The sequence below is a fragment of the Narcine bancroftii genome, chromosome 12 (assembly GCF_036971445.1).
Source record: "Narcine bancroftii isolate sNarBan1 chromosome 12, sNarBan1.hap1, whole genome shotgun sequence".
In the NCBI taxonomy this organism is placed as follows: Eukaryota; Metazoa; Chordata; class Chondrichthyes; order Torpediniformes; family Narcinidae; genus Narcine; species Narcine bancroftii.
The window spans coordinates 41,184,793-41,210,734 of record NC_091480.1 but is presented as its reverse complement, the minus strand read 5'-3'; the positions used below and the strand labels follow the sequence as shown (position 1 = coordinate 41,210,734).

Here is a 25,942-nt window from a genome sequence, read left to right as displayed (position 1 = left end):
GGAATTTTACTAAAATAGATCTTGGTTTTTGTTGTGGTTGTGGTTTAAAGGCCAATGCTCTATGTGCCCTTTCTATTTCCATTTCTTGCTGTAGTTCTGGACATCCTAGGATCCTAGGGATCCAATCTTTTATAAACTCTCTCATATTCTTGCCTTCTTCATCTTCCTTAAGGCCCACTATCTTTATGTTATTTCTTCTGTTATAATTTTCCATTATATCTATTTTCTGAGCTAACAGTTCTTGTGTCTCTATAACTTTTTTATTAGATTCCTCTAATTTCTTTTTTTAAGTCCTCTACCTCCATTTCTACTGCTGCTTCCCGCTCTTCCATCTTGTCCATTTTCTTTCCCATTTCTGTTAAGGTCATATCTATTTTATTCATTTTCTCTTCTGTGTTGTTTATTCTTCTTCTTAAATCATTAAATTCCTGTGTTTGCCATTCTTTAAATGACTCCATGTATTCTTTAACAAGAGAAAGTATATCCTTTATCTTGCCTTTCCCTTCTTCTTCTATTTCACTGTACTCTTCCTCTTCTTCTTCCTCTGGATTGGCCATCTGTTGTTTCTTTGTTGCCCTTTTCTTCTCTTCTTTCTTGTTTTCATTGTCTTCTGTGTTCTCTTCTTGCTGCTGCTGTTCTGCAGCTGTCGTTGCTGGCTGTGGAGATCGACTCCCCAGCTGGTCACCCCTCCCGTCGGTGTGTTTTTTTGCATGTGCGGTTGCACACTTTTACTCAGCTCAGCGAGCCATTTTTGTAGTCCACTTTCTACCGACCTGAGGGAGCGGGTTTCTCTCTCCACCGCGGGCCTCTTCGAACAGGTAAGGCCTTATCCTTCTTCCTCCGTTGTCTTCTCTTCCTCTCTTCTTACCGTTGATTTCGATTTTTCTTTTTTTGTCGCCATCTTCTTTCCACCTTTATACTCACTTTTCTTTAACTTTTATTTCTGTGCCTTTGTGTTTTCCTTTGTTTTTTCCGACTTTTCTGGAGAGGGCTGGAGTTCACCGTCCGGCCACTACTCCATCACGTGACTCCCTCCCCTTTCTGCAGCTGTGATACTATTCCTGACCAGATATGCTACCCACCCCCCATTTTTACCTCTGATCCTATCCCTGGCACCTGTATCAGCCAATCCTGTCCTTCCTTCACTCAGCCAAGTCTCTGTAACGGCCACAACATCTTAATTTCACGTCCTGATCCATGCTCTGATCTCTATTCCTAAAACTCCTTGCATTGAAAGACACATTTCAAACCCTTCAAGTAACTATATTTATGCTCCTTCCACTGCTTGCCCCTCCTCACAAACTCACTACATATTACATCAATCACGAATCACTGAATGATAAAGCAAGTCATTCATCTCATCTTTCAAAGAGCTGACCAAATTAGACACATTCCCCCAGGCATTCCCATGTTCCTGGAATTTGTTCCCTCCCAATTAGTTCCTCTAATAATATTCAAACCTTTAATGGCTTGGGTGGCACGGTTAGGTTAGCAGTTAGCGCAATGCTGCTATAGCACATGCGACTGGACCCTCACTGTCTGCTACAAGTTTATATGTTCTCCCTGTGACTGTGCAAGTTTTCTCCTGGTGCTCTGGTTTTCTCCCAGGTGGCATGGGCTCGTGGGCTGAAAGGGCCTGTTACTGTGCTGTATGTCTAAATTTAAAATTTTTAATATGGTTTATTTGCATTTTCATGGAAGGCACTCTGAATTGGTGTGAAAAAAGCTGCATTGCCCAAATACAAATTAACTTTCACTTTTCAATTTCAATAACTGTTCAGATTCACAAGATTCTGATCTCGAAGACAAAAAAAAAGCATGAGAAGAAAGCAACATTTGCATGACATGATATCATTGGATCAAGATTGCTCTCACCACTGGTCCACTGAAAACTGCATTTGCTATTTGTATTTGAGAAAGTAACCTTTCATTAAACACTTGGAATACATTGATACTCATTATCCATGCTCACAAACTAAAGATTGCTAGTGAACTTCAATACCCACATCATTTCAAGTTCACTCTTCTGTCACAGTCACATCTGAATCATGGAAGAGTTGTTCCTCTTCTAGGGTAATTAAATTTGGGGATAGGTGATGTACAGTTGGGCATTGGCCAGAGGAGGCAGGGGGTGTTTTGCAGGGGGGGGGGGGCTGTGGAGGGCAAGTGTGGAGGAGCAACTGAGGGGCAGAGATTTTTTTTAAACTTCCGCGTTGCTTCAGGAAACCTTGCTGCTCCAATTCTTTAATTCCCAGAAACATTAAAGATTACACAAGTTACACAAGTATGGGTGCAGAAGAGTGGGAACTGCAGAGAATTCTAAGAAAGCATACCATCATCTTGATCGCTACGATCCTGTGTAAATTCCACAGATTCAGAAAGTGAAACGAGTGATGTCCGGCGAGAAGATGCAGTGGACGTGATGCTCGGTTGTTTGCTGCCTGTGAGGCGATTTATCCAGTGCTCACAGAGAGATGAGCTAGTAGAACCTTGAGATAAATAGACAGACAAAAATTAAATCACTATACTGAAGCAAAATGTATTTCATACAAATTATCACACAGAATTTTCAGACATCAAAAAATCAGATCTCTCAAAAATTTCCAGCTGATTGGAGATATCAAATATTTTGCATCTGCTTTCACATTAAATTATGCTGCCAATGTGGTACCACAGAAAGAGATAGTTATACAAATTGATAGGTTGCTCAATAAAAAGGTACTAATCCTCATTCGTCCTCAATTGGGATGTAACAGAGATTACCAAGCAAATAACTGGAAATGCTGACATTCCTGGCTAAAATCTTCCCACCCTTCTTCGAGATGCAGTGTCACCAGAAGCCTTGTTTCTTTCTGCAGTGCAACATTGTTAGAAGGATGGGGTTTGGATTAACTTTTGATTTTTGGGGTTTTTTTTTGTCTTTGTATATTATCTTTATTATGTATGTGATGCATTTCTTACTTACTTTTTGCATTCCACATAAACTATGTACTTGCTTGGTTTTTTTTAAAAAAAATGTATAAAATCAATAAAATATTTTAAAAATAAAGCCCTGCTAAAGGTAGGGGAAATCAACCGAGGTAATCACAGGCAAAATCTTCCCCACCACCAAGAACATCTACAGGGTAGAGCGGCAGCAATCAAGGATCCACACCACCCAGTTCTCGCTGCTACCATTAGGAAAGAAGTACAAGTGCCACAAGATTCACACCACTAGGTTCAGGAACAGCTGCTCCCCCTCCACCATCAGACTCCTCAACATCAAACTCAATCAGAGACTCTAAATGTCTTATTTTTCACTTTATTGATTTTTTCTCTCTCTGTATTGCACAGTCAGTTTGATTACATTTTGTTTACATGTGTATGTTGAGTAGCTTTCTTTGCACTACCAATAAGTGGTAATTGTGCCTCACCTGCAGAAAAAAGAATCTCAAAGTTGTATGTGATGTCATGTATGTACTCTGACAATAAATTTGATATTTGAGGACCAAAAGAGTGACAGAGAAGATCACTAGGGTCTCCCTCCCCCCATCAACATGATCTACCAAGATCGTCACCTGAAGATGGCGTGTAAAATCATTGAGGATGCCTACTACCCCACACCCAGCATCTTTCAACCACTCCCGTTGGGGAAGAGATACAGGAGGATCAGAGCCAGCACCACCAGGCTGAGAAACAGCTTCTTCCCATGGATGCTAAACAACCAAAGGAACTGGTCACACTGACCCTCCGAGACTCTCATATTTACTAAACAAAATATATACTTATTTTTAGATGTGTATATTTGTCTGCCTATGTCATCATTATAAAAGACCCTTGGTCACAACCTCCTTTCACTGTTATCTTCATTCAGAAGGTACAGAAACCTGAAGAGCAGCACCTCGAGGTTCAAGAACAGCTTTGATCCAACAGCTATAACGTTCTTGAACCTCCCCATGCAACAAAAACTATGATCTGGTCCAACGGTACAAAGTGAACATCTGTACCACTGCAAAGTCCTTTTTTTTTCAATTCTAGGATAACTGTGAATATTTATATTTTGTGGAAATCTCTCTTATGTACTGTACTATTGTAGCTTTTATAAGACAAAGTACTTGTTCAGTTGCAGCAAGCAAGAAATTCAGTGCATATGTTCATTGTATGATAAATTTAACAATAAACTGATTCTCATTATCAGAAATGGAAGCTGACAGCAAAAAGTGATGAAACTTACAAGTTCTGGACAAGAATTTAGTATAGGTACCAAAACAGTTGTCAATGTACTATAAAAAGTGACAGAGAAGGTTTGAACCAAAAACCATTCTATTCTTCTGATGGAGTTGAGCACCACATGGGCCCCTGTAGATTGCCATAACTATGATTTACATTTGGGAAAAAGGTGCTTAAACAAGTGGCTGAAGAGATAGTGCAGGGGGCAGGGTTTCATGTTCTTGGATCATTGGAACCTGTTCTGGGAAGGGGTGAAGAAACCTTCACAAGTTGGAGGGATTGCACCTGGACTGGAGGGGAGGTTTGCTAATCCTGTTGTGGGCGGGTGGTGTGGGGGGGGGGGGGGGGGGGGGGGAAGAGGTTAAACAAGATTTGCAGGGACCAAAGTGAAGAGGCAGAGGAAGAGACAGTTGCAACACAAGTAGAGACAGCTGGTAGGGAATTTGCATGGAAGGACAGGCAGACGGGGCAAAATTGCAGCCATTGGGATGAGTTTCAAAGCAACATAAATACAGAATTAACATAAAAGTAACAAATAAAGGGCTGAAAGGTTGTATTAAAGTGCATGCAGCACAAGAAATAAAGTAGACGGCCTTGTAGTACATTGGCAGGTATGATGCTGTGGACAAAAAATGGATGTCATTGGGAGCTGAATATCTAAGGATACACAGTGTATCGTAAAGAAAGGCAGGTAAGCAGAGAGGTGGTGTGGCTCTGTTGGTAAGGACTAACATTATTATTAGAATCATTAAAAAAAGGTAACATAGGATTGGAAAATGTTGAACAAGGGTGAAAACAGTAGCTGGGATGTGAACAACAAATTACAACATCAAATAGAAAAAGCATTTCAGAAGGGAAATGTTATGTCACTGGGGATTTTACCATGCAAGTAAATGGGGAAAATCTGGTTGGGAGAGGATCTCAAGGGAGAAAATTTGTAGAATGCCTCCTACGAGATGGTTTCTGTGACGTGTAATGTACCTGACGTGATTAGAGAGCTTAGAGTGAAGAAACCATTAGTGGGCAGTGATCAATTTGAGATTTAACAAGGATTCAAGATTTTTTATTGTCATGTAATAAAAAGATGTAAAATTACTCAAAATTGCATTTAGTTTGCCAGACGCAGGCAAAGATTTGCCATCAGCCTAAATTACGCTCTTTACATTCAGAGAAAGAGAAGTCAAAGAGAGTCCCTTTAGAGTCACTGAGTCCGTGGATTTGCCTTCAACACTCACACATAGACTTCAGTCCAAACCATTAACAACCCAAGGACCAGATCCACACTCAACACGATCAGAAAGACTTCAGTGCCCGAGGCCCCCTTGGTGCCTCTCCCACCTTCAGCACCCCCTCACATCCCAGTCCTGATACTTGGTACCCCTTCAGTCAGTCTCGAGCCAGTTGCCAGCAGCCCGCAGCTTGTATGGGTTCCCTGCCTTGAGTCACCAACAGCCCACCGCCTGTGTGCTCTTCAGCTACAGAACCCCTTTCTGATCCGCTGCTGTGTTCACCGTCCCATAGGGTCTTCTCCTCTGCTTTTCTTTCTCAAAATGGGGATGTTCTCCCCATTTTCTGGTCCCCTGTGCTGGTCCTTTGCTTCCCCCGAGTCTACAATCACTCTAAGGCTCTGCCAGCACAGGCACCTCCATCTTGGGCCTAGACTTCGTGGTCACAGGATTTTTAAAATAAAACCATCAGTTCCTTTAACTAACTTATAGAGACATACAGCGTGGTAACAGGCCATTTCTACCCATGAATCCGTGCCTCCAATTTACACCCAATTAACCTACACCTCTGGTATGTTTCAACGACGGGAGGAAACCAGAGCCCTGGGGATAACCCACATGGACACGGGGAGAATGTACAAACTTCTTACAGAAAGCACAGGATTCAAACCCAGTTCTGATTTCTGGCTACACCAAATGGGCCTTCCCGTAGGTTAACAACCTTTTAAAGCCTGTATGGAGCCGTTGATAGTCGAATTGGGACATTGGAGCTGTGAGATGGGGGCGGGGAAGGGTGTGTCTCCACTCCCTACTGTCCCCGGGACTGCACAAGTGGCAGCGAAGAAACTTAAGTCAGATGTGTCTGAATATCAATGGAGTAAAGGGAAATTACAGTGGCATGAGAGAGGAACTGGCCAAAGTAGATTGGAAGGGGGCACTTGGATGGAGTTTCTGCAAGAAACAAGGAAGGTGCAGGATAAATACATACCAAAAAAGAATAAAGATAGAATGAAAAATGTCACAACTGTGACTGATAAAGGAAGTCAAAGCCAACGTTAAAGCAAAAGAGAGGGCATACAAGGAAGCAAAAAATAGTGGGAAGATAGAGGATTGGAAAGTTTTTAAAAACTTACAGAAGGTAACTAAAAAAACATACGAGGGAAAAGTAGAAGTATGAAAATTGACTAGCAAATAATATTGAAGAGGATACAAAAAGCTTTTTCATGTATATAAAGAGTAAAAAAAGAGGCAAGTAGGTAAAGGACCACTAGAAAATGACACTGGAGAAATAAAGATGGGAGATAAGATGATGGTAGAAGAACTAAATGAGTATTTTGCATCAGTCTTCATTAGCAGTGTGTCGGGGCATCAGGGAAGGAAAGCAAGTCCAGTTACCATTTCAAGGGAGAAGATGCTCAGAAAGCTGAATAGTCTAAGGGTGGACAAGTCTGCTAGACCAGATGGATGCAACCTTAGGTTCTGAAAGAAGTAGCTGTAGAGATTGTGGAGGTATTGGTAATGATCTTTCAGGAATCAAAGGTTCTGGCATGGTCAAAGAAGGAATGGAAAATCACAAATGTCACCCCACTATTCAAGAAAGGAGGGAGGCAGCAGAAAGAAAACTATAGACCAGTTAGCCTGATATCAGTGGTTGGGAAGTCAATAGTGAAGGATGAGGTTACGGAGTGGTGGGAGACACACGACAGGCCAAAGCCAGCATGGCTTCCTTCAGGGAAATCTTGCTTGGCAAACCTATTATAAATAACCATATAACCACTTACAGCACAGAACAGGCCAGTTCAGCCCTACTAGTCCATGTCGTAACAAATCCCCACCCTCCTAGTCCCACTGACCAGCACCCGGTCCATACCCCTCTAGTCCCCTCCTATCCATGTAACTATCCAGTCTTTCCTTAAATGTAACCAATGATCCCGCCTCAACTACGTCGGCCGGAAGCTCATTCCACATCCCTACCACCCTTTGCGTAAAACAAAATCTTTGAAGAAGTGACAAGCCGGCTGGATAAGGGAGAGGCAGTGGATGCGTGCATTTGGATTCTCAGAAGCCCTTTGACAAGGTGCTGGACATGAGGCTACCTAACAAGATAAGAGCTCATGGTATAAAAGGGAAACATACTAATATGGGTAGAGCATTGGCCAATTAACAGGAAGTGGACAGTCAGAATACAGGGATCAGTTGCTAGTGATGTTCCACGGGGTGTTGGGGTCACTTCTTTTTATGTGGTATATTAATAATTTAGATAATGGTTTTGTGGCCAAGTTTGGAGATGATATGAAGGTATGTAGAAGAGTTGAGGAAATAAGAGGACTGCATAAGAACCTAGACAATTAGGAAAATGGGGAAATTAAATACAATGTCAGAAAGTGTATGGTCATGCACTTTATTAGAAAAAAATAAATGGGCAGACTATTTTCTCAATGGGGAGAAAATGATGCAATGGGACCTGGGAATCCTTGCACAGGATGGTCTGAAGGTAAACGCACGTGTCAGTAGTGAAAAAAACAAATGCAATATTTGCATTCATTTCAAGAGCAATAGTAGACAAGAGCAGGGATGTGATGTTGGGGCTTTATAGGGCACTGGGAAGACCTCACAGGAGGACTGTGAGCAGTTTTAGGCTCCTCATTTAAGTAAAGGATGTGCTGACATTGGAGAGGGTTCAGATGAGGTTCACAAGGATGATTCTGGGAATTAAAGGGTTATCATGTGAGGAGCGTTTGGCAGCTCTTGGCCTGTACTTGTTGAAATTTAGGAGAATGGGGGGAATCTCATTGAAACATGTTTAATGTTCAAAGGCATGTACGAAGTAAATGTAGAAAGTAATGCTGGAGAAATTCAGCAGGTCAAACAGTGTACTTAATTGAGCCCTTCATCAAGGTAGATATACAAAGGTTGTTTTCCATGATGCACAAATGCAGGATTGAAGGGCATCCACTTAAAAAGAGAAGCAGAAAAATGTATTTAGGTATAGTGTGGTAACTGTGGAATTTGTTGCCACAGGCAGATATAGAAGCTGTCATAGTGCAACTGAGTGAGAAAACAGATCAACTCATAATTAACTGGTGGGGAAGACTTGATGGGCCGAATGGCCTGTTTCTTTGTCTTATAGTCTTGTTTCATCCAGTTTGCTCAGACTCGGATATTTTTGGAAACATGAAGAAATACAAATTCAATAAACTGGCGGTCCACATCGCAACGCAGGCATACAGGCTCCATGTTGTGACAGCCACGGCAGCAGAGCAACCTCGTCGAGATGGTGCCTCTGGGTTTGGGCTCCCTCGTGGCCAGAGGGACCACACATGCGCTCTCGTTTGCGTCATCACGTCACAGCCGACACGGGGGGGGGGGGCGGGACTTGATGGCTGCCTTAGAAGGCGCAGCGCGGGCTTTTTAAATAAAACAGTTGGAAACAAAACTGACTCCGACTCATGGCTACTGTTCTCATTTCTCCTTCATAGCTACCGTTACAAAACCACTTATTTTCTATAGTTTTACCTGTGAGTACAAGGATAAATACAGTAAGCAGGCCAGCTAAAATGCTTACATTGACAATTTCAAGTCCAAGAATACGGAGTGTTTGTGGGTTGGCTTTGAGAGCCGGTATATAATGCTGGAACAAATACTGATGAAAAATCATCAATCAAAATTATTATTCTACTTCTTTCTCTCCAAAGATGCTTGCAGATATGCTGAATATTTACCACAATTTCTGTTTTTATTTTAGTCAAGGGGTCCCATCTTCCACAACACACTACTTGATCTGGCAAACACTGCAGCAGAGATTAACCTATTTGGACATTTGAAAGATAGCTTTCCAAATTTTTTCTAAACTAGGGGAAATACAGAACATGTGAACCAAAGAAGCTTCATCAATTTTACATTGGTGACATAGAGGATTTACATCTGAATAAAAAATGAGATAATTTAACTTTAGACATGTACTCTATGGACCACTTTAAGTTGCAACAAACAGTGTCATGCACAAAAGGATGTCGTATTAATCAGACTTCAAACCTCATCTGAGAATGAAATTCAAATCCTGTTCCCAATCATTCTTAATTTTAACTAAAAAGCTATCCTTAAATCAAGAAAATTATTATAAATAAGATATTAAACCTTTATGAGAAAATTGTTAATTAAAAAGTATACTAAGAATGTTTGTCTCGAGAATTCACAGAAAGTCAGTGATCTGAGATTAAACAAAATGTCTAACTTGTAAATATCTAAAAAAAACGAGTGTTTGGTATGTTAAATTTTACCCCCAATTGTTCAAAAGAAGCAAATTTGTTTTGAATAAAAAGGTCTTTAAAACATTTAATACCCAATCTGTGCCAATCATTAAAGACAGTATCTTGCAAAGAAGGCGAAAAAGATGATTAGATATAATAAGGCTGGCAAGAGAAAAACCAAAATCTAAAAAACCTTCTAAATTGTGCCCATAATCTCAAACTATGTCCAATTATCAGATTATCAGATAATTTATATAAAGAGGAGGATAAAAAAAAATAGAACCTTGCCCTTTAATTGCAAGACATGATTCGTTTTCTCTAATTGATTTATTTTTGGTACCTGCAGATTTACAAGGTAGAGTATTACGAGCTGAATATAAAAGTAGAGATATATCAGATCATTCATTATTACTTTTTTTTCCTGTGAAAGTTCGGACGTAGTACGTCCGTCGTTTAGATGGAGGTTTAACGCAATGTTATTGAATAAACCAGAGTTTGTTTCTTTTGTTAAAGAGCAGATTTCTTTATTTTTGACTGAAAATGTTAATTCTGTGGATAGTAATTTTGTAATATGGGATGCTTTAAAAGCTTACTTGAGAGGGCAGATCATTAGTTATTCTACGAAAGTTAAGAAACAATATATGGCAGAAAGTTTAGAGTTAGAAAATAAGATTGCTGAGTTAGAGAAGGATTTTCAGAAAGGTGTAAAAGAAGATAAAAAAAAAGTTGCATTAGCGAGGTTGAAAGTACATTATAATACTTTACAAACTTATCAGTTTGAGTGCCTAATTAATCGATTTAAACAACGTTATTATGAGTTGGGGAAAAGAGCTCATAAGGTACTTGCTTGGCAATTGAAAGCTGAACAGCCATCTCAGACTATTATTGCTGTTAAAAAGAATTCAAAAGTTACTTACAAACCTCAGGAAATTAATGACCAGTTTTATTCATTTTATTTGAAATTATATATTTCTGAGGGGAAAAGGGATAATGGTCTTACAGTAAGGGATTGATTCTTACTTATCTAAATTAAAGTTACTGGTATTAGATGGAAATTATGTTCAGGAACTGGAATCTCCATTTACGGATTTTGAAATTAAGGAAGCTATTCAGGAAATGCCTAATGGAAAGTCCCCAGGGGATGATGGATTCCCTGTGGAATTTTATAAACTCTTTTATGATGATTTTTCTAATGTATTTGGAGAAGTGTTGAATCAAGTTATTGAAGATCAGGAGTTACCAGAATCATGTTCAAGTGCTTTAATAACTCTCATTCCAAAAAAAGCTAGAGATCCATTAAAAGTGTCTTCATATAGACCTATTTCTTTATTAAATGTAGATTACAAAATTATAGCGAAAGTATTAGCTAAGAGACTTGCTAAATATTTACCTAAATTGGTACACATTGATCAAACAGGTTTTATTAAGAATAGAAATGCATCAGATAATACATTTCGATTGGGGAAGTCACGTGATGGAGTAATGACCGGTAATAAAATACCAGCCCTCTCCAGAAAAGTTTGAAAAAAAGTAAAGAAAAAGCAAAGCCACAAACACAGAAACCATTACAAATTAAAAATAAAAGTGTGGAGAAAATGGCAGCAAAGAAAGAAAAACCAAAAACAACAGGAAGAAAAGAAGAAGGAAAGACGTCGGAAGAGAAAGGTGAAGGCCTTACCTGTACGAGGAGGCCCGCCGTGGAGAGAGAAGCCCGCTCCCTGAGGTCAGTGGAAACCCCGAACTCAGGACTACAAAGATGGCTCACGGAGGCAAACATTGTGCATGCGCGATGCACAAGACAAAAACAACATCGAAGGGAGGGGGGACCAGCTTAGGAGTAAATTCCACAGCTGAAACAGACAAGTATAACACGACAGTAAGACTCCCAACAGGAAAACATAGAAAATAACGGGAACAAGAAGGAAGAGAATAAAAATAGGAAATCAGAGAAACAACAGATGACCAACCCAGAGGAAGACGACCAACACCAAGACACCTTTAATAAAAATAATAAAAATAAAAATACCCAACAAACTAAAATAAACAACCCCAACAAGAAAATCAGAAGAGACAGATTTGTTAAATCTTTGCCAGATCCTGGAGTGGACTCAGAAGAAGAGGAGGGAGAACATCAAACTCTACACAGAGAAATGGAAGATGAAAGGAAGGGCAAGTACATGGATAAAAAATTTTTTAAAGAATACATGGAAACATTAAAAGAATGGCTGACACAAGAATTCAGTGAAATAAAAAGAAGAATAAAAGGTACAGAAGAAAAAGTGAATAGATTAGAGGTGGTCATGACAGAAATAGGGAAAAGAGTAGACGAGGTGGAAGAATAAGAAACAGCCATAGAAATGGAGGTAGATGACTTAAAAAAGAAATTGGAAAAACCTGATAAAAAAGTTAAAGAAACACAAGAGCTGTTCACTCAAAAGATAGATATAATGGAAAACTATAATAGAAGAAACAATATAAAGATAGTGGGCCTTAAGGAAGATGAAGAAGGCAAAAATATGAAAGAATTTATAAAAGAATGGATCCCCAGGGTCCTAAGGCCAGAATTACAGGAAGGAATGGAAATAGAAAGGGCACACAGAACATGAGCCCCTAAACCACACCCACAACAAAAACCAAGATCCATTCTAGTAAAATTCCTAAGATATACAACAAGAGAAATTATATTAGAGAAGGCAATGAAAAAAATAAGAGAAGACAAAAAACCACTGGAATACAAAGGTCAAAAATTTTTTTTTCTATCCAGGCATAAGTTTTGAACTCCTGAAGAAGAGGAAGGAGTTTAACGCAGCAAAAACGACCCTATGGAAAAAAGGTTATAAATTTATGTTAAAATATCCAGCGGTGCTTAAAATACTTATCCTGGGGCAGCAAAGCAAACTGTTCTCGGATCCAGAAAAAGCACGAAAATTTGCAGAACAGCTACAAAACAGACAGAGAGATGATGAGATATAACAAAAACAAAAATGACAACAAACTATATATAAAGAAGAATAAAGTATAAGTAAGAACTAAGAAGGGAAAGAAAAGGAAGAAAGGAAGTAAGGAGGGAATTAAGAGAGTGAGCTTTGTTATATATGAAGATTAAAATCTTTTCTGGGGGGGCTGGGTGGGGAAGAATAACAGTCACTGCGAAATCAGTTGACGCTTGCGAGCAGGTTCGCAAATCCAAATGAAGAGGGGAGATGTGGTTGCCCGACAAGGGACAAAGGGCAACTCAGAAAGGGGAGGGACTATTGGGGTTGAAGGAATTTTAGATATGGGAATAGTGGAAATATTTTATGTTTTAGAAATGTCTTACAATGTGTTCAAAAAAAGAAAACAGAAATGGATAAGAAGGGAAGGTGGTGATGAGGAAACGGAAAGGAAAGATAAACAAAGTATGAAATGGCCATGTTGAACTATATGACTTTAAATATTAACGGAATACATAACCAAATCAAAAGGAAGAAGCTGTTAAATTTACTGAAGAAAGAAAAAATTGATATAGCATTCGTGCAAGAAACACATTTAACTGAAGTGGAACACAAAAAATTAAAGAGAAATTGGATAGGACATGTAACAGCAGCATCAGATAATTCAAAAGCCAGAGGAGTAGCTATATTAATCAATAAAAATGTACCAATCAAAATAGAAGAGGAAATAATAGATCCAGCAAGGAGGTATGTAATGTTAAAATGTCAGATATATTCAGAATTTTGGAATTTGCAATATGCACCTAATGAAGATCAAAAATTTATGCAAGATATCTTTTTGAAGATCGCAGATACACAATGGAATATACTAATAGGAGGGGATTTTAACCTTAATTTGGACTCAAACATGGATAAAACTGGAAAAAAGACTAACAGAAAGAACAAAGTAACCAAATTTATAATTAAATCGATGCAGGAAATGCAACTTTTGGATATATGGAGGAAACAACACCCAAAGGAAAAGGAATATTCATATTATTCGGGTAGACATAAAACATACTCAAGGATAGACCTATTCCTGTTATCAGCCCACATTCAAGGAAGAGTTAAGAAAACGGAATATAAAGCTAGATTGTTATCAGATCACTCACCCCTGTTATTGGCAACAGAGCTAGAGGACATCCCACCAAGAATGTATAGATGGAGATTAAACTCCATGCTACTTAAAAGACAGGATTTTAGAGAATTAATTGAGCGACAAATTAAAATGTACTTTGAAATAAATACGGAATCAGTGAAAAAAAAAATTTATACTATGGAACGCAATGAAAGCATTCATCAGAGGACAGATAATAAGTTATGTAACTAAGATGAAGAAGGACTACAATCGAGAAATAGAACAGTTGGAAAGGGAAATAACAAATACTGAAAAAGAATTAGCAATAAAGGAAGATACAACTAAAAAAAGAGAATTGACAGACAAGAAAATAAAATATGAAACACTACAAACATATAAGGTGGAGAAGAACATAATGAAGACAAAGCAGAAATATTATGAGCTAGGAGAAAAAACGCACAAAATACTAGTGTGGCAGCTTAAGACAGAACAAACTGAAAGAACGGCATTGGCATTAAGGAAAAAGGACAAACAAATTACACATAACCCAACGGAGATCAATGAAAACTTCAGGGAATTCTACGAACAACAACATCAAACTGAAAACTAAGGGAAAGAAGACAAAATAGATGAATTTCTAACTAAAATTGAACTACCAAAATTACAAACAGAGGAACAAAATAAATTAATAAAACCATTTGAAATAGAAGAAATACAGGAGATACTAAAAAAACTACCGAACAATAAAACACCGGGAGAGGATGGACTCCCAATAGAATTCTATAAAACATTTAAAGACTTAATAATTCCTCCTCTCCTGGAAGTAATGAACCAGATTGATAAAGCACAAAACATACCATATTCATGCAAAACAGCAATAATTACAGTAATACCAAAGACGGGGAAAGATCCACTAACACCAGCATCGTATAGACCAATATCTCTACTTAACACAGATTATAAGATAATAGCTAAACTATTAGCAAACAGATTGGCTGACTGTGCACCAAAAATAGTAAAACTAGACCAAACTGGATTTATTAAAAAAAGACGAACAACGGACAATATCTGTAAATTCATTAACTTAATCCATGCAGTACAAGGAAACAAAACTCCAACAGTAGCGGTTGCTTTAGACGCAGAGAAAGCCTTTGACAGAGTAGAATGGAATTATTTATTCAAAGTACTACAAAAATTCAACCTATCAGAGAAATATATTAATTGAATTAAAGCATTATATAAGGGACCATTGGCGAAAGTGACAGTAAATGGATATATATCAAACCAATTTAAATTAAGCAGATCAACAAGGCAGGGATGTCCACTATCTCCCTCACTGTTCATGTTAGCTATAGAACCACTAGCAGAACTGATAAGAACAGAAAATAAAATACGAAGGATAAAAATAAAAGGGAAGGAATATAAAATCAGTCTATCTGCAGATGATGTTATAATATACTAAACAGAACCAGAAATATCAATAAAAGAATTACATAAGAAATTGAAGGAATATGGAGAAGTATCGGGATACAAGATCAACGCAAATAAAAGTGAAGCAATGCCAATGAATAATGCAGATTTCACAAAGTTTAAGAAAGAACTACCATTTAGATAATAAATAATAACTAATAACTAAATAATAATCTCGGCCATCTATATAAACTAAATTATCAGCCAATAATGAAAAAATTACAAGACGACTTAGAGCACTGGAAAGACTTACCACTAACACTGATAGGAAGGATAAACTGTATTAAAATGAACATCATCCCAAAGATACAATACCTATTTCAATCATTACCAATTCACCTAACAGAGAAATTCTTCAAGGAGCTAAAGAAAATAATAAGGAAATTCTTATGGAAAGGGGGGAAACAGAGGATAGCACTAGATAAATTAACAGAATGGTACAAACAAGGAGGCTTACAACTACCAAACTTTAAGAATTATTATAGAGCAGCACAATTAAGATACCTATCAGATTTTTTATCAAACAAGGGAAAAACCAGATTGGACCAGATTAGAGCTAGATAAAATAGGGGAGAAGATACCTGAGCATATACTCTATAAGTGGGATGAAAAATTGGTGCAACGTAGGAATTCACCAGTATTGCACCATCTGCTCAACATTTGGAAGAAGATTCACGTAGAAAGGAATAAAATAAATGATCAAGTACCAAAATTAATATTGACACAAAATCAACTAATCCCTTTCACAATAAATAACCTTTCCTTCAGAGAATGGGAGAGAAAAGGGATCAAAAGAATAGAAAATTGTTTTTCGGGAAATAAATTATTATCTTTTGAACAAATGAAGGACAAATATAGTATAACTCACGATACCATGTTTGCATACCACCAACTGAAAACCTACTTGAAGGACAAATTGGGAAACAGTCTGAGGTTACCAGAAGGAAGCAATTTTGAATATGTGATTACAGACACAATGATAATTAAAAAATTTATAACAAACATGTACATCAAACTGCAAGAAAAGGAGAACGAGGAAACAAACTGTAAATCTAAACAAAAATGGGAACAAGATCTAAACATAAAGATAAAGAATGAAAATGGAAAAAGCTATGCTCCGGAACTATGAGAAATACAATAAACACGAGGTTACACATGATACAATATAATTGGTTACACAGGCTATACATCACACCCCAAAAGTTAAATAAATGGCACCCAACAGTATCAGACAGATGTTTTCGCTGTAAAAAGGAAACGGGAACAACAATACATGCAATTTGGACATGTGAGAAAGTGAAAAAAATTTGGGAAGATCTAAACCAAATATTAAATAAAATCACAAAAAGCAACATACCAAAAGACCCAGAGATCTTCCTTCTAAGTAATATAAGAAATAAAGAATTTGGACTCGATTTGAATGGAGCACAAAAAAGATTTATTATGATAGCCCTAGCTGGAGCAAAAAAATGTATTATGTCAACCTTGAAATTAGAAGACAACTTGAGAATACAACAATGGTACATAGAAATAAATAAATGTATTCCATTAGAAAAAATAACATATAATTTAAGAAATAACATCACAATATTCGAACAAATATGGGAACCATACATGAAATACAATAGAGAAATCCTACCGTGGACCTCCACCACCTAAAATGACAGAAGGAGAAGTCAACGAAATGAACTGACTCAGTATATAAAAGTAAAAGACAAAAATTTCTTGTTTATTTTTATTAAGTGACGACATTGTTTAACGGGTTTAATGTATCTTATCGATTGAACTTTGAATAAATGGGAAGGGGGGAGAGGGAGGGAGGGAGGGAAGGGAGGGGGGATAAAGGGGAGAAAATGACACTATTTTTCAAGAGAAAAATGTCTGTATGTATTTTGGTCAGTATGATTTATAGTGTGAAAAATAAAAATTTAAAAAATAATAATACATTTTGATTAATTACTTTGATTAATGCATATCAATGTAGAAAAAGCTTTTGATAGGGTTGAGTGGGATTTTTTAATTAAAGTGTTAGAGAAATTTAAATTCGGCCCTTTTTTTATTGGTTGGGTTAAGGCTCTATATACACACCCGATTGCTAGGGTGGTGACTAATGGACAGATTTATTCACTATTTAAATTTACTCGTTCAACTCGACAGGACTGCCCATTGTCACTAGCCCTATTTGCATTGGTTATTGAACCGTTAGCTCAGGTTATTAGACAAAATGAGGAAATTAGAGGGATGAGGGTTAAGAATGAAGAATATAAAATTAATTTATTTGCGGACGATGTGTTGGTATATTTGATGGAACCTGAACAGTCATTGAAACAATTACAATTGTTGAAATTTGGAGAATTATCGGGATACAAAGTTAATTGAGATAAAAGTGAAATTTTACTAGTTGGAGTGGGAGATTATTCTGAATTTAAAACAATTACAAAATTAAGGTGGACAAGTAAAATTAAATATTTAGGTGTATTTATGGATACGAATTATCAATCATTTGAATAAAGCAGTGCGAGAGTTTTTATGGAAAAGTAAACTAGCTCAAATGGGGTTGCATAGACTTAAATGGAAGTACACATTGGGCGGACTACAACTACCACATTTTCAAAATTATTATGAAGCGGCCCAGTTGAAGTTTATTAGTAGATTGATGAATTTAGATCAGCCTCCAAGCTGGGCTAAAGTGGAGATGGTGTGTATTTCTAGGGTTTAAATACATGAATTTATATTTAGTTGAAATTTGATTTTGTTACAGCAATATGATATGCCGATATTGAAGCATTTGTTTTTGGTTTAAAACAAATAGGATGTTATGGTCGAAAGATAAATTATCCATTTTAACTCCATTGGAAAACAATCAGCTTATTCCTTTTTCAATGTTTAATAATCATTTAAAGATTTGGGACTCTAAAGGTATAAAGACAATACAAGATTGTTTTGTAGAGGGGCAATTTCTTTCTTTTAATCAATTGAGAGAAAGATTTGATATACCTGTAAATTCTTTGTTTGTGTCTTATCAACAGAGCTTCGATAAAAGATAATTATGGTAGAGAGATGATTTTACCTACTTTGTCGAGATTTGAATCTTTGATTTCCTCTATACCGAAAAAGGGTTATATTTCAGTTATATATAATTTGTTACAAGATAGTATGGATAAACCAGATTGGGGGAAATCTAAACTTAAATGGGAGAATGATTTAGTATTTATTTTTCCCGAAGTGATTGGGTGAATACGTGTCAGGACAATGTAATTAAATTGACTAATGTACGATATGGAATGGTTAATTATAATTTTTTACATCAATTATATTTGACCCTGGAAAAGTTAAAAAAAAAATATGGGTTTAGTAATTCGGATTCTTGTTTTAGATGTAGTTCATGTATTGGAAGTTTTCTACATGCTGTATGGAATTGTGTTAAAGTTCAATAATTTTGGCAAGGAATTAAAGTAGTTTTGGAGAAATTATATAATTTTATACTACCATTAGATCCAACGATTTTCTTGTTGGTAAATTTGTATTCGTTAAGGGGAATGGGATTGGATAAAATTCAAATTGCTTTTGTACATTTGGTGTTATCAGTAGCGCGTAAATGTGTTGTTAGTACTTGGAAAGATGATACTGAGATTAATATAGTACGTTGGCACAATGAATTGAAAGTATGTGTTGTTGTGGAAAAAATGTATAATTTACATGATAATTATTCTTTCTTTGTTAGTAAGTGGTCTGTATTTGAAATATATGCATTTAGATATACTTTGAAATGTTATTAACATTTACAATATATATATAATCTATATATGTTTTTCATTTGATTCCTACATGTTAGCTTTTAACCTTGCTTAGTGGTTGGGGTTTTGAATTATAATTGTTTTTCCTTATCTTTTGAATTGTACAATATATAACTGTATTGTTCAATTTTTCATCATGTAAATATCAATAAAAATATTTCATCTAGCTCAGGGGTCACCAACTTTTTTGAAACTGCGAGCTACTTCAAGGGTAATGAGTAATACGAAGGGCTACCAGTTTAATACACACTTCTGAAATAACAAAGTTGCACAGCTTCCCTTTAATTATATAATATTATTAATGATATTCATCTATGTCACACTTTACGAACACATTTGTCACTATTTTTCAATATTTGAATTTGTTGGAGTCAGTAAAAATAAACATTAAAAGATGGGTAATTTAATATAAAAACTTATCAACTCCAACAGAATTTAACTTTGCTATGGCACTGGTATCTGTTTCTTTGTCTGCTAGTGGGAAGCCTGGCATTGCAGTGTACTATAATCTGGGGTATCTTGACACTGCAACTCTGAGTGAGTCTTGCAGATGTGCATCAGTGAGGCATGCTCTGTGTTTGTTCTTGATGAAGTTCATGTCAGAAAAGGCTGATTCACAGAGATAGGTTGAACCAAACAGGCTAGCAACCTTCATAGCTGCCGTGCATATACCATTGTATTTTTATGTGTCCACAAGGCACCAAAAGTTTGGTGCAGCCTGGTAGGCTTTGAGGTGGAGGTCATTTTGCAATGTTATAATTTCAATCTCCACCTGTCCAGCATCCAAGTTGAACATTGCACTTAGTTGTTCAGCAATGCATGTGATGTCCACTTGCATGAAAGGATTGGAAATGAATGACACACATGGCTCAAGCTGATCAAAGTCACAAAACCTGTTCTCAAGCTCTTGCCCAAGTCGGTTTATGACTTGAGAGTACTTTTCTGCAAATTTGTCAAAAGATGCAGAAGCATTGTCTTTCAGCACCAAATGCACAGAGGGGAAGTGTAGCACTTTTTTTTCCGCTGTAAATGCATTTATAATCTTGGCTATAAATGCATTTAGAGCACTTATCATGTCAGTAACAGTATTACCTTTGCCTTGCAGCTCACAGTTCAAGTGGTTTAGTTTCCCAGTGATGTCCAATAAAAATGCAAGATCAAGAACTCTTTGATTTCACCCAAAAGTGACAAAAAACATTGCAAAACTCGTCCTCTGCTGAGTCATCGGATTTCTGTGTGTTGTAACAGGTCACCATATTCAGCTGACAGCTCCTCCAATAGCACCTTGAATATCACTTTGGAGCAGATGGCGTTTATGATCTTCACAACGGGAGTCATCACATGCTCAAAGCCAGTCACTCTTGCACATTTTGCCTGCTGGTGAAGGATGCAGTGGTAATGTAGAAATGTTGGGAAGCCTATGTCACCATTACAGTGCACAATGAAACCTGCGTGTCGGCCGGTCATAGCAGGAGCTCCATCTGTAGTCACTGATACCAGCTTTTCCAATGGTACCTTTTTCTCCGCGAAAAACCTCTTCACCGTGTTATAGATGTCAACTCCCCTCATAGTTGTCTTAAGGGGCAGTAGTGTCAGGAGTTCTTCTTTTGTGAAGAAATCATCAAACACCATCCAGATAAAGATCATCAGCTGTGCTGTCCTGCTGCTGTCCATTGATTTGTCGTACTGGATGCTAAACCACCTGAACTTTGCCAGGTCCGGTCCAGCTGCTCGGTCAAGTTTCTGGACATAGCCGAAACTCTTCTAACCATCGTACTTGCCCCCAGTTGGACATCGGAGAGAGTGGATAGGACATCGGCTCCATTCTTCTCATCCTTAAACACAGTGTTTGCAATTATCATCATTGCTTCTTTGAAAACCTCCCCGTCTGAAAATGCCGCCTTCTTCTTTATCAAAAAATGTGTAGCTCTGAATGAGGCTTCGACTGTTTTTCAGGAGATTTTCACCGGCCTCGTGAAGAAAGACTGCTGTTTACCCAAAGTTGCCTTTAAGTTGTGGGATTTTTATGCCCATAGTGCACCGCCCAGTGGGTAGTTAGCATGGTAGCTTTTGTGACACGAAATGAAGCATCTCTCCACATTGTGCCACTTTGCCGTCGCCACAGTTGCCCCACAAATGAGACACACACCGTTTTCTTTCAGTTATAAAATATTATAAGCTTTCTTTCTTTTTTCTGCCATGTTTTTGGCAGTAGAAACTGCATTTAGCTCGTCAGCTTTGCAGCACCCGCGAGCTTATTCAGCAAATGCTGAGGGTTGTCATGCGCACAATACTAACCTTTGAACCAGACTAGATCAGATTTCATGTATATTAAACATTTTTATTTTTAAAAATATTTTCATTTTCAAATCTACATCAATAGCTGCTTTCAGGTGGAATCGCCTGGAGAATGCAGCTTCGGAGCAGACTACAGGGGTCTGCGAAAGGACATTCAGGTGGCAGTGCTGAAGGAGGTGTTCTGCCATCTAAAAAGTCTGAAGCGGGGAGAGGGGCCGCAGAGCAAACAACAGCTCCTGAGTCCGGGCAGGGGCTGCCATTTGACAGCCCGTCTCCTCGCTGCCTGACAGCCCGTCTCCTCGCTGCCTGACAGCCCGTCTCCTCGCTGCCTGACAGCCCGTCTCCTCGCTGCCTGACAGCCCGTCTCCTCGCTGCCTGACAGCCCGTCTCCTCGCTGCCTGACAGCCCTCCCTCGCTGCCTGACAGTCCCCCAGTGGGGGACTGCGGGGCTGGGGCGGCCCGAGGGCTATGCCAAATGTTAATAGTCTGCTCAAGTTGTTAGCAGATTGCTTCTTCCTGATGAAACCCACTTTATCCAGATCTATCAACTTGGGAAGGTACCAACCCAGCCTATTGGCCAATGCTTGGCAATTATTTTGTAATCTGAATTTAATAGTGAGATAGATCTTATGAGGATGGCTTCAACGGGTCCCTGTTCTTTTTGGGTATCGCCAGAATGATAGCTGTTGAAAAAGATTCCAGGAGTCTGCATCTCTGCCACCTGGTTCACAACACCCATTAACAATGTGTCAATAGGTCTTTGAATTCCTTATAAAACTCGGGGGTAAGGCATCCTCTCCCGGAGAATTGCTTGTTTGTATAGTTCCCAAGGCCCATTCGATTTCCTCACTGGAAAATGGGGCATCTAATTCTGTCCAGTCCTCCTGGGCCAATCTTGGCAACTGTAATGGAAGATTTAAACTGTGTCTTTTGCAGTCTTTGATTCTGTAAGGCTGAGAACTTGTTTGGAATCAGCAGACATAATCTAAATTCCACCATGAGCCCAGGATGCATATTTAGTAAACACCCACCATGGGGCCCAGGATGCAATTGAATAGGAAGACATTATCTAATTTACACTTATGAGGCCCAGAGATGCAGTTTTCTTTTGTTTGTCCGCAGACTCTCAGGAGACTCAAGATAATTAAACCATTTGTTCAAAGAGATAAGATCTGAAGTAAACAACTTTTGGGTAGTAATATAAGCCATGGTCCCACTGCTGAAGAGAGAGACTCTCCAAGAGGTGGCAATATCTCTCAGCAAGAAGAAGAACTTCAAGAGTCCAGCTAACGTCCCGGTCGAGGGAGGCAGAGAAGCTGCTACCGACAACCTACTACAAGTGTGCGGTTGTTGCCTCGCTTCGGCAGTTGGGACCAGTCCAGGCGTTGATAAGTATAATTGGGAAGGGCTTGCATATTGTTGTGTAATAAAGATTTAGTAATAAAGACTTGAATAAACTGAACTGCTCTCGGTGTGTGTGTCTATTTTCTTTCGGTAGTTCGAACACTGTGACCAATCTAAAACGAACAAAGTGAGAGGCACAAGTTTACCCAAGACAATTGGCGCTGCGAGCAGGATTGGTCTCAAGATGTTTCGCCGAAAGAAAGAGGTGAGCCCTGAGCAGTTCTTGATTCTGGGATGGACTTCCAAAGATGATGGGTTTGGCATGTTGGCCAATACCCTGTCTTTGTTGGGACCACCCCTCAGTTGGGATGAGAAGTTAGATCCATCAAGTGCGCCTCTGGGAGAGCGGGTTGCCACTCTCCTTCGAGAAAATAAATTTCCTGTTAAAAAGGGGACGCTGACGGACGGTTTTTGGCTGCTGGCCACAGCCTTACACCACTCTGTTCAGCGTGAAGCAGAATCAGTTCAGCGAGAAGTAGAATCTCAGCGTAAGAGAGAGCAACTAGAGAAGGAGTTAGAAGCCCTGCGACAACGCTGTTCCATGATGAGTGAGACTGTTTGCAACAGTCAGGACCGAGCCAAAGAATGGGAGGATAAGCATGTCCAAAAGATGTGCCGTAATATTAAACTCTGGCAGCAGCTCTGTGCAGATAAAGAAAGGCATGGAGTGGAACCCGATCCACATCGTATACGTGCCATCATAAGGAATGGCGACGATCCTGATGTAATTGATGAATGGGACGGGAATATCTGGAATGATGACCATGGTAATAATCCTCAGCAAGTGCCTAATATGTGCCCTCTCCACCTGCTGTTCATGCCCGCCCCATAAGACAGATTTCCCAAACAGACGGAATGGGGGATGATGTAAGGGTAGAGATTGAAGGGATAGATACCCCGATCTCCCAAGTGGACTCAGGGGAAAATACCCGAACCCCTGCTTATGCTCTATGGCCTACCCCCTCTACGGGATGGCCTCGTTCCGTCCACTGGGCAAAGGACCTGTGGGCCAAAGTGGGAGCAGAGGTCAAGAGCCGTCAATGATCCGTGACTTCTCTATAAAAGAGCTGGCTGCCATTGGAGATCGATATAGGCAAAAGGCGGGAGAAACTCTGGCAGCCTGGCTCCTGCATGTTTGGGAACAAGGAGGGGGTAATGTATATTTAACCCCTGAGGAATTGTTGGGATTAGGAACATTGACTACTGATATCTGGGTCACTGCTGAGCTGTGGGGTAGAGGAAGAGAGCTGGATTACTTACTTGCCACTCTAGGGGATGCCCTGCTACGAGTATACCCATCACCAGTAGATTGGGATTTACATTTGCAGAACAATTGGGGCACCCCAGAGGAGGATATAGCAGTAATTCGTCAGCAGGCCCTGACCTCTGCCTTGTATGCAGGGCGTTTGAGGCTGTGGGTATGTGGGGGGAGCCCTGATGAAGAGATATTCACAGCCGGAATGCACACCCGATTGGTTCGTTCCGCCCAACCCACTGTACAGGGACTGGTTCTGTCCGTAATTAGTCCGCTAATTGGGCACCCTGTGTCTGAGGCGGTGCACGCCTTATCTGGGCTTACAGAATCAGAGTTGGGAAGTCAAATCCACTCACGTACAACCCAGGTTAAATCAGACAAGCAGGATAAAAAGAGAGGGGCTACTGCTAATAACGGACCGACAAGAAAGGACCTTTTTCTAACCTTGATAAAGTTAGGCGTACCTGAAAGTGATTTTGATGGGAAACCTACTGCGGTCCTTTATGCCCTTTATAAGAGGAAGGCAGGGGAACATCTTCCCCAGCTGTTGAGTCCTCCTGGCCCAGCTGTGCCTTCTGTTCCCACTGCTGCTCCCACTGAGCCAGCCTCTCTTGTTCCAGTTATCCGTGATTAGATACAACAAATGGTTAAAAAGGCTCTTATGGATAATAGTGGCATGTGGGCCTGGAAGCTCCTGAACCCTACTAAAGCATGAGGGTGTGGGCAGGGCCCCCGTGTCTACTCCATTGAGATACGGCGGATACACGGGGACCCACGCCCTACATACCATTAACAGTCCATTGGGGTGGGGGTAATGACCGCCAATATTAGGCCTTGGTCGATACCGGTGAGGAGCACTCGGTGATTTCGGGTAACCCTGACCTCTGGATTGGACCAACACTTCGAATAGAGGGGATGGAAGGAGCGATCACCCTGGTGAAGGAAATAAAAGTCCGCACCACGGTGGGTGTTGGCCCTTCCCCTATATGGTTACGTGCCCTGGTGGCTGCCACTGATGAGTGTATCCTGGGTATTATTAATATGTTGGCCGGTACGGCCCTTAATACTAGCCAAGGGGGATTTGCATTTGGAATTCGGACTATTACTAAAGGATTAGTGGTGGGTCAGGCTAAGTGGGATCCTGTGATGGTGCCTCCCCCCCACCCCCCCAAAACCAGTATGCATTCCACAATATCGGCTCCCACGGTGAGTGGTCTGAACTTTTTTCTTTGTCTTTGGCTTGGCTTCGCGGACGAAGATTTATGGAGGGGTATGTCCACATCTGCTGCAGGCTCGTTGGTGACTGACAAGTCCGATGCGGGACAGGCAGGCATGGTTGCAGCGTTTGCAAGGGAAAATTGGTTGGTTGGGGTTGAGTGTTGGGTATTTCCTCCTTTGTCTTTTGTCAGTGAGGTGGGCTCTGCGGTCTTCTTCAAAGGAGGTTGCAGCCCGCCAAACTGTGAGGAGCCAAGGTGAGTGGTCTGAACTAGCCTTGTGAATATTCCAACTCAAGCGATCTGCCTTCCAACCGGGCAGACAACAGAAAATAATCAGTTCTGGTATGAGAGTCATGGGGCTTCCCGAGTAAAAGGAGTAGTCCCTAGCCTGCAGGTTCCTCTGCCTCCATGTGTATCAAATTTAATTAATTCATAAAGGGCAGAGGGTTTTCACCGTCTTGGACCTCATCAGTGTATTTGTTGACTTATCTAGAATAGGGTCCAGAGAAAAATTTAGATCTCCTCCAATTAATATGTTCTGTTTACCCTCTTCAGCCCTTAGAAAAGAATTTTGCATAAACTGCTCGTTATCAAAGTTTGGTGCATAGAGATTTAGCAGTGTCCATGGTTCCGAATATAACTGGCAATGTGCCATTATAAATCTTACGGCTGGGTATGTAGCTCCACCACTCACCAGCACTGGGACCCTTTTGTGTATCAAAATGGAACCCCCCCACCCCCCCCCCCCCACCGCAACTCAGAGCTG

General features: G+C 39.5%; 1 protein-coding gene across 3 annotated transcripts in view; it reads right to left on the bottom strand.

Moving 5' to 3' along the window:
• The window catches only part of usp31 (ubiquitin specific peptidase 31), a 157,751-nt gene that overhangs the window by 12,392 nt on the left and 119,417 nt on the right, over positions 1–25,942 (bottom strand). For all 3 annotated transcript variants that reach the window (XM_069906522.1, XM_069906523.1, XM_069906524.1), the window contains exon 16: positions 2,334–2,489. In XM_069906522.1, coding sequence (XP_069762623.1) covers positions 2,334–2,489 — 156 coding nt within the window. The remainder of the gene's footprint in view (positions 1–2,333; positions 2,490–25,942) is intronic.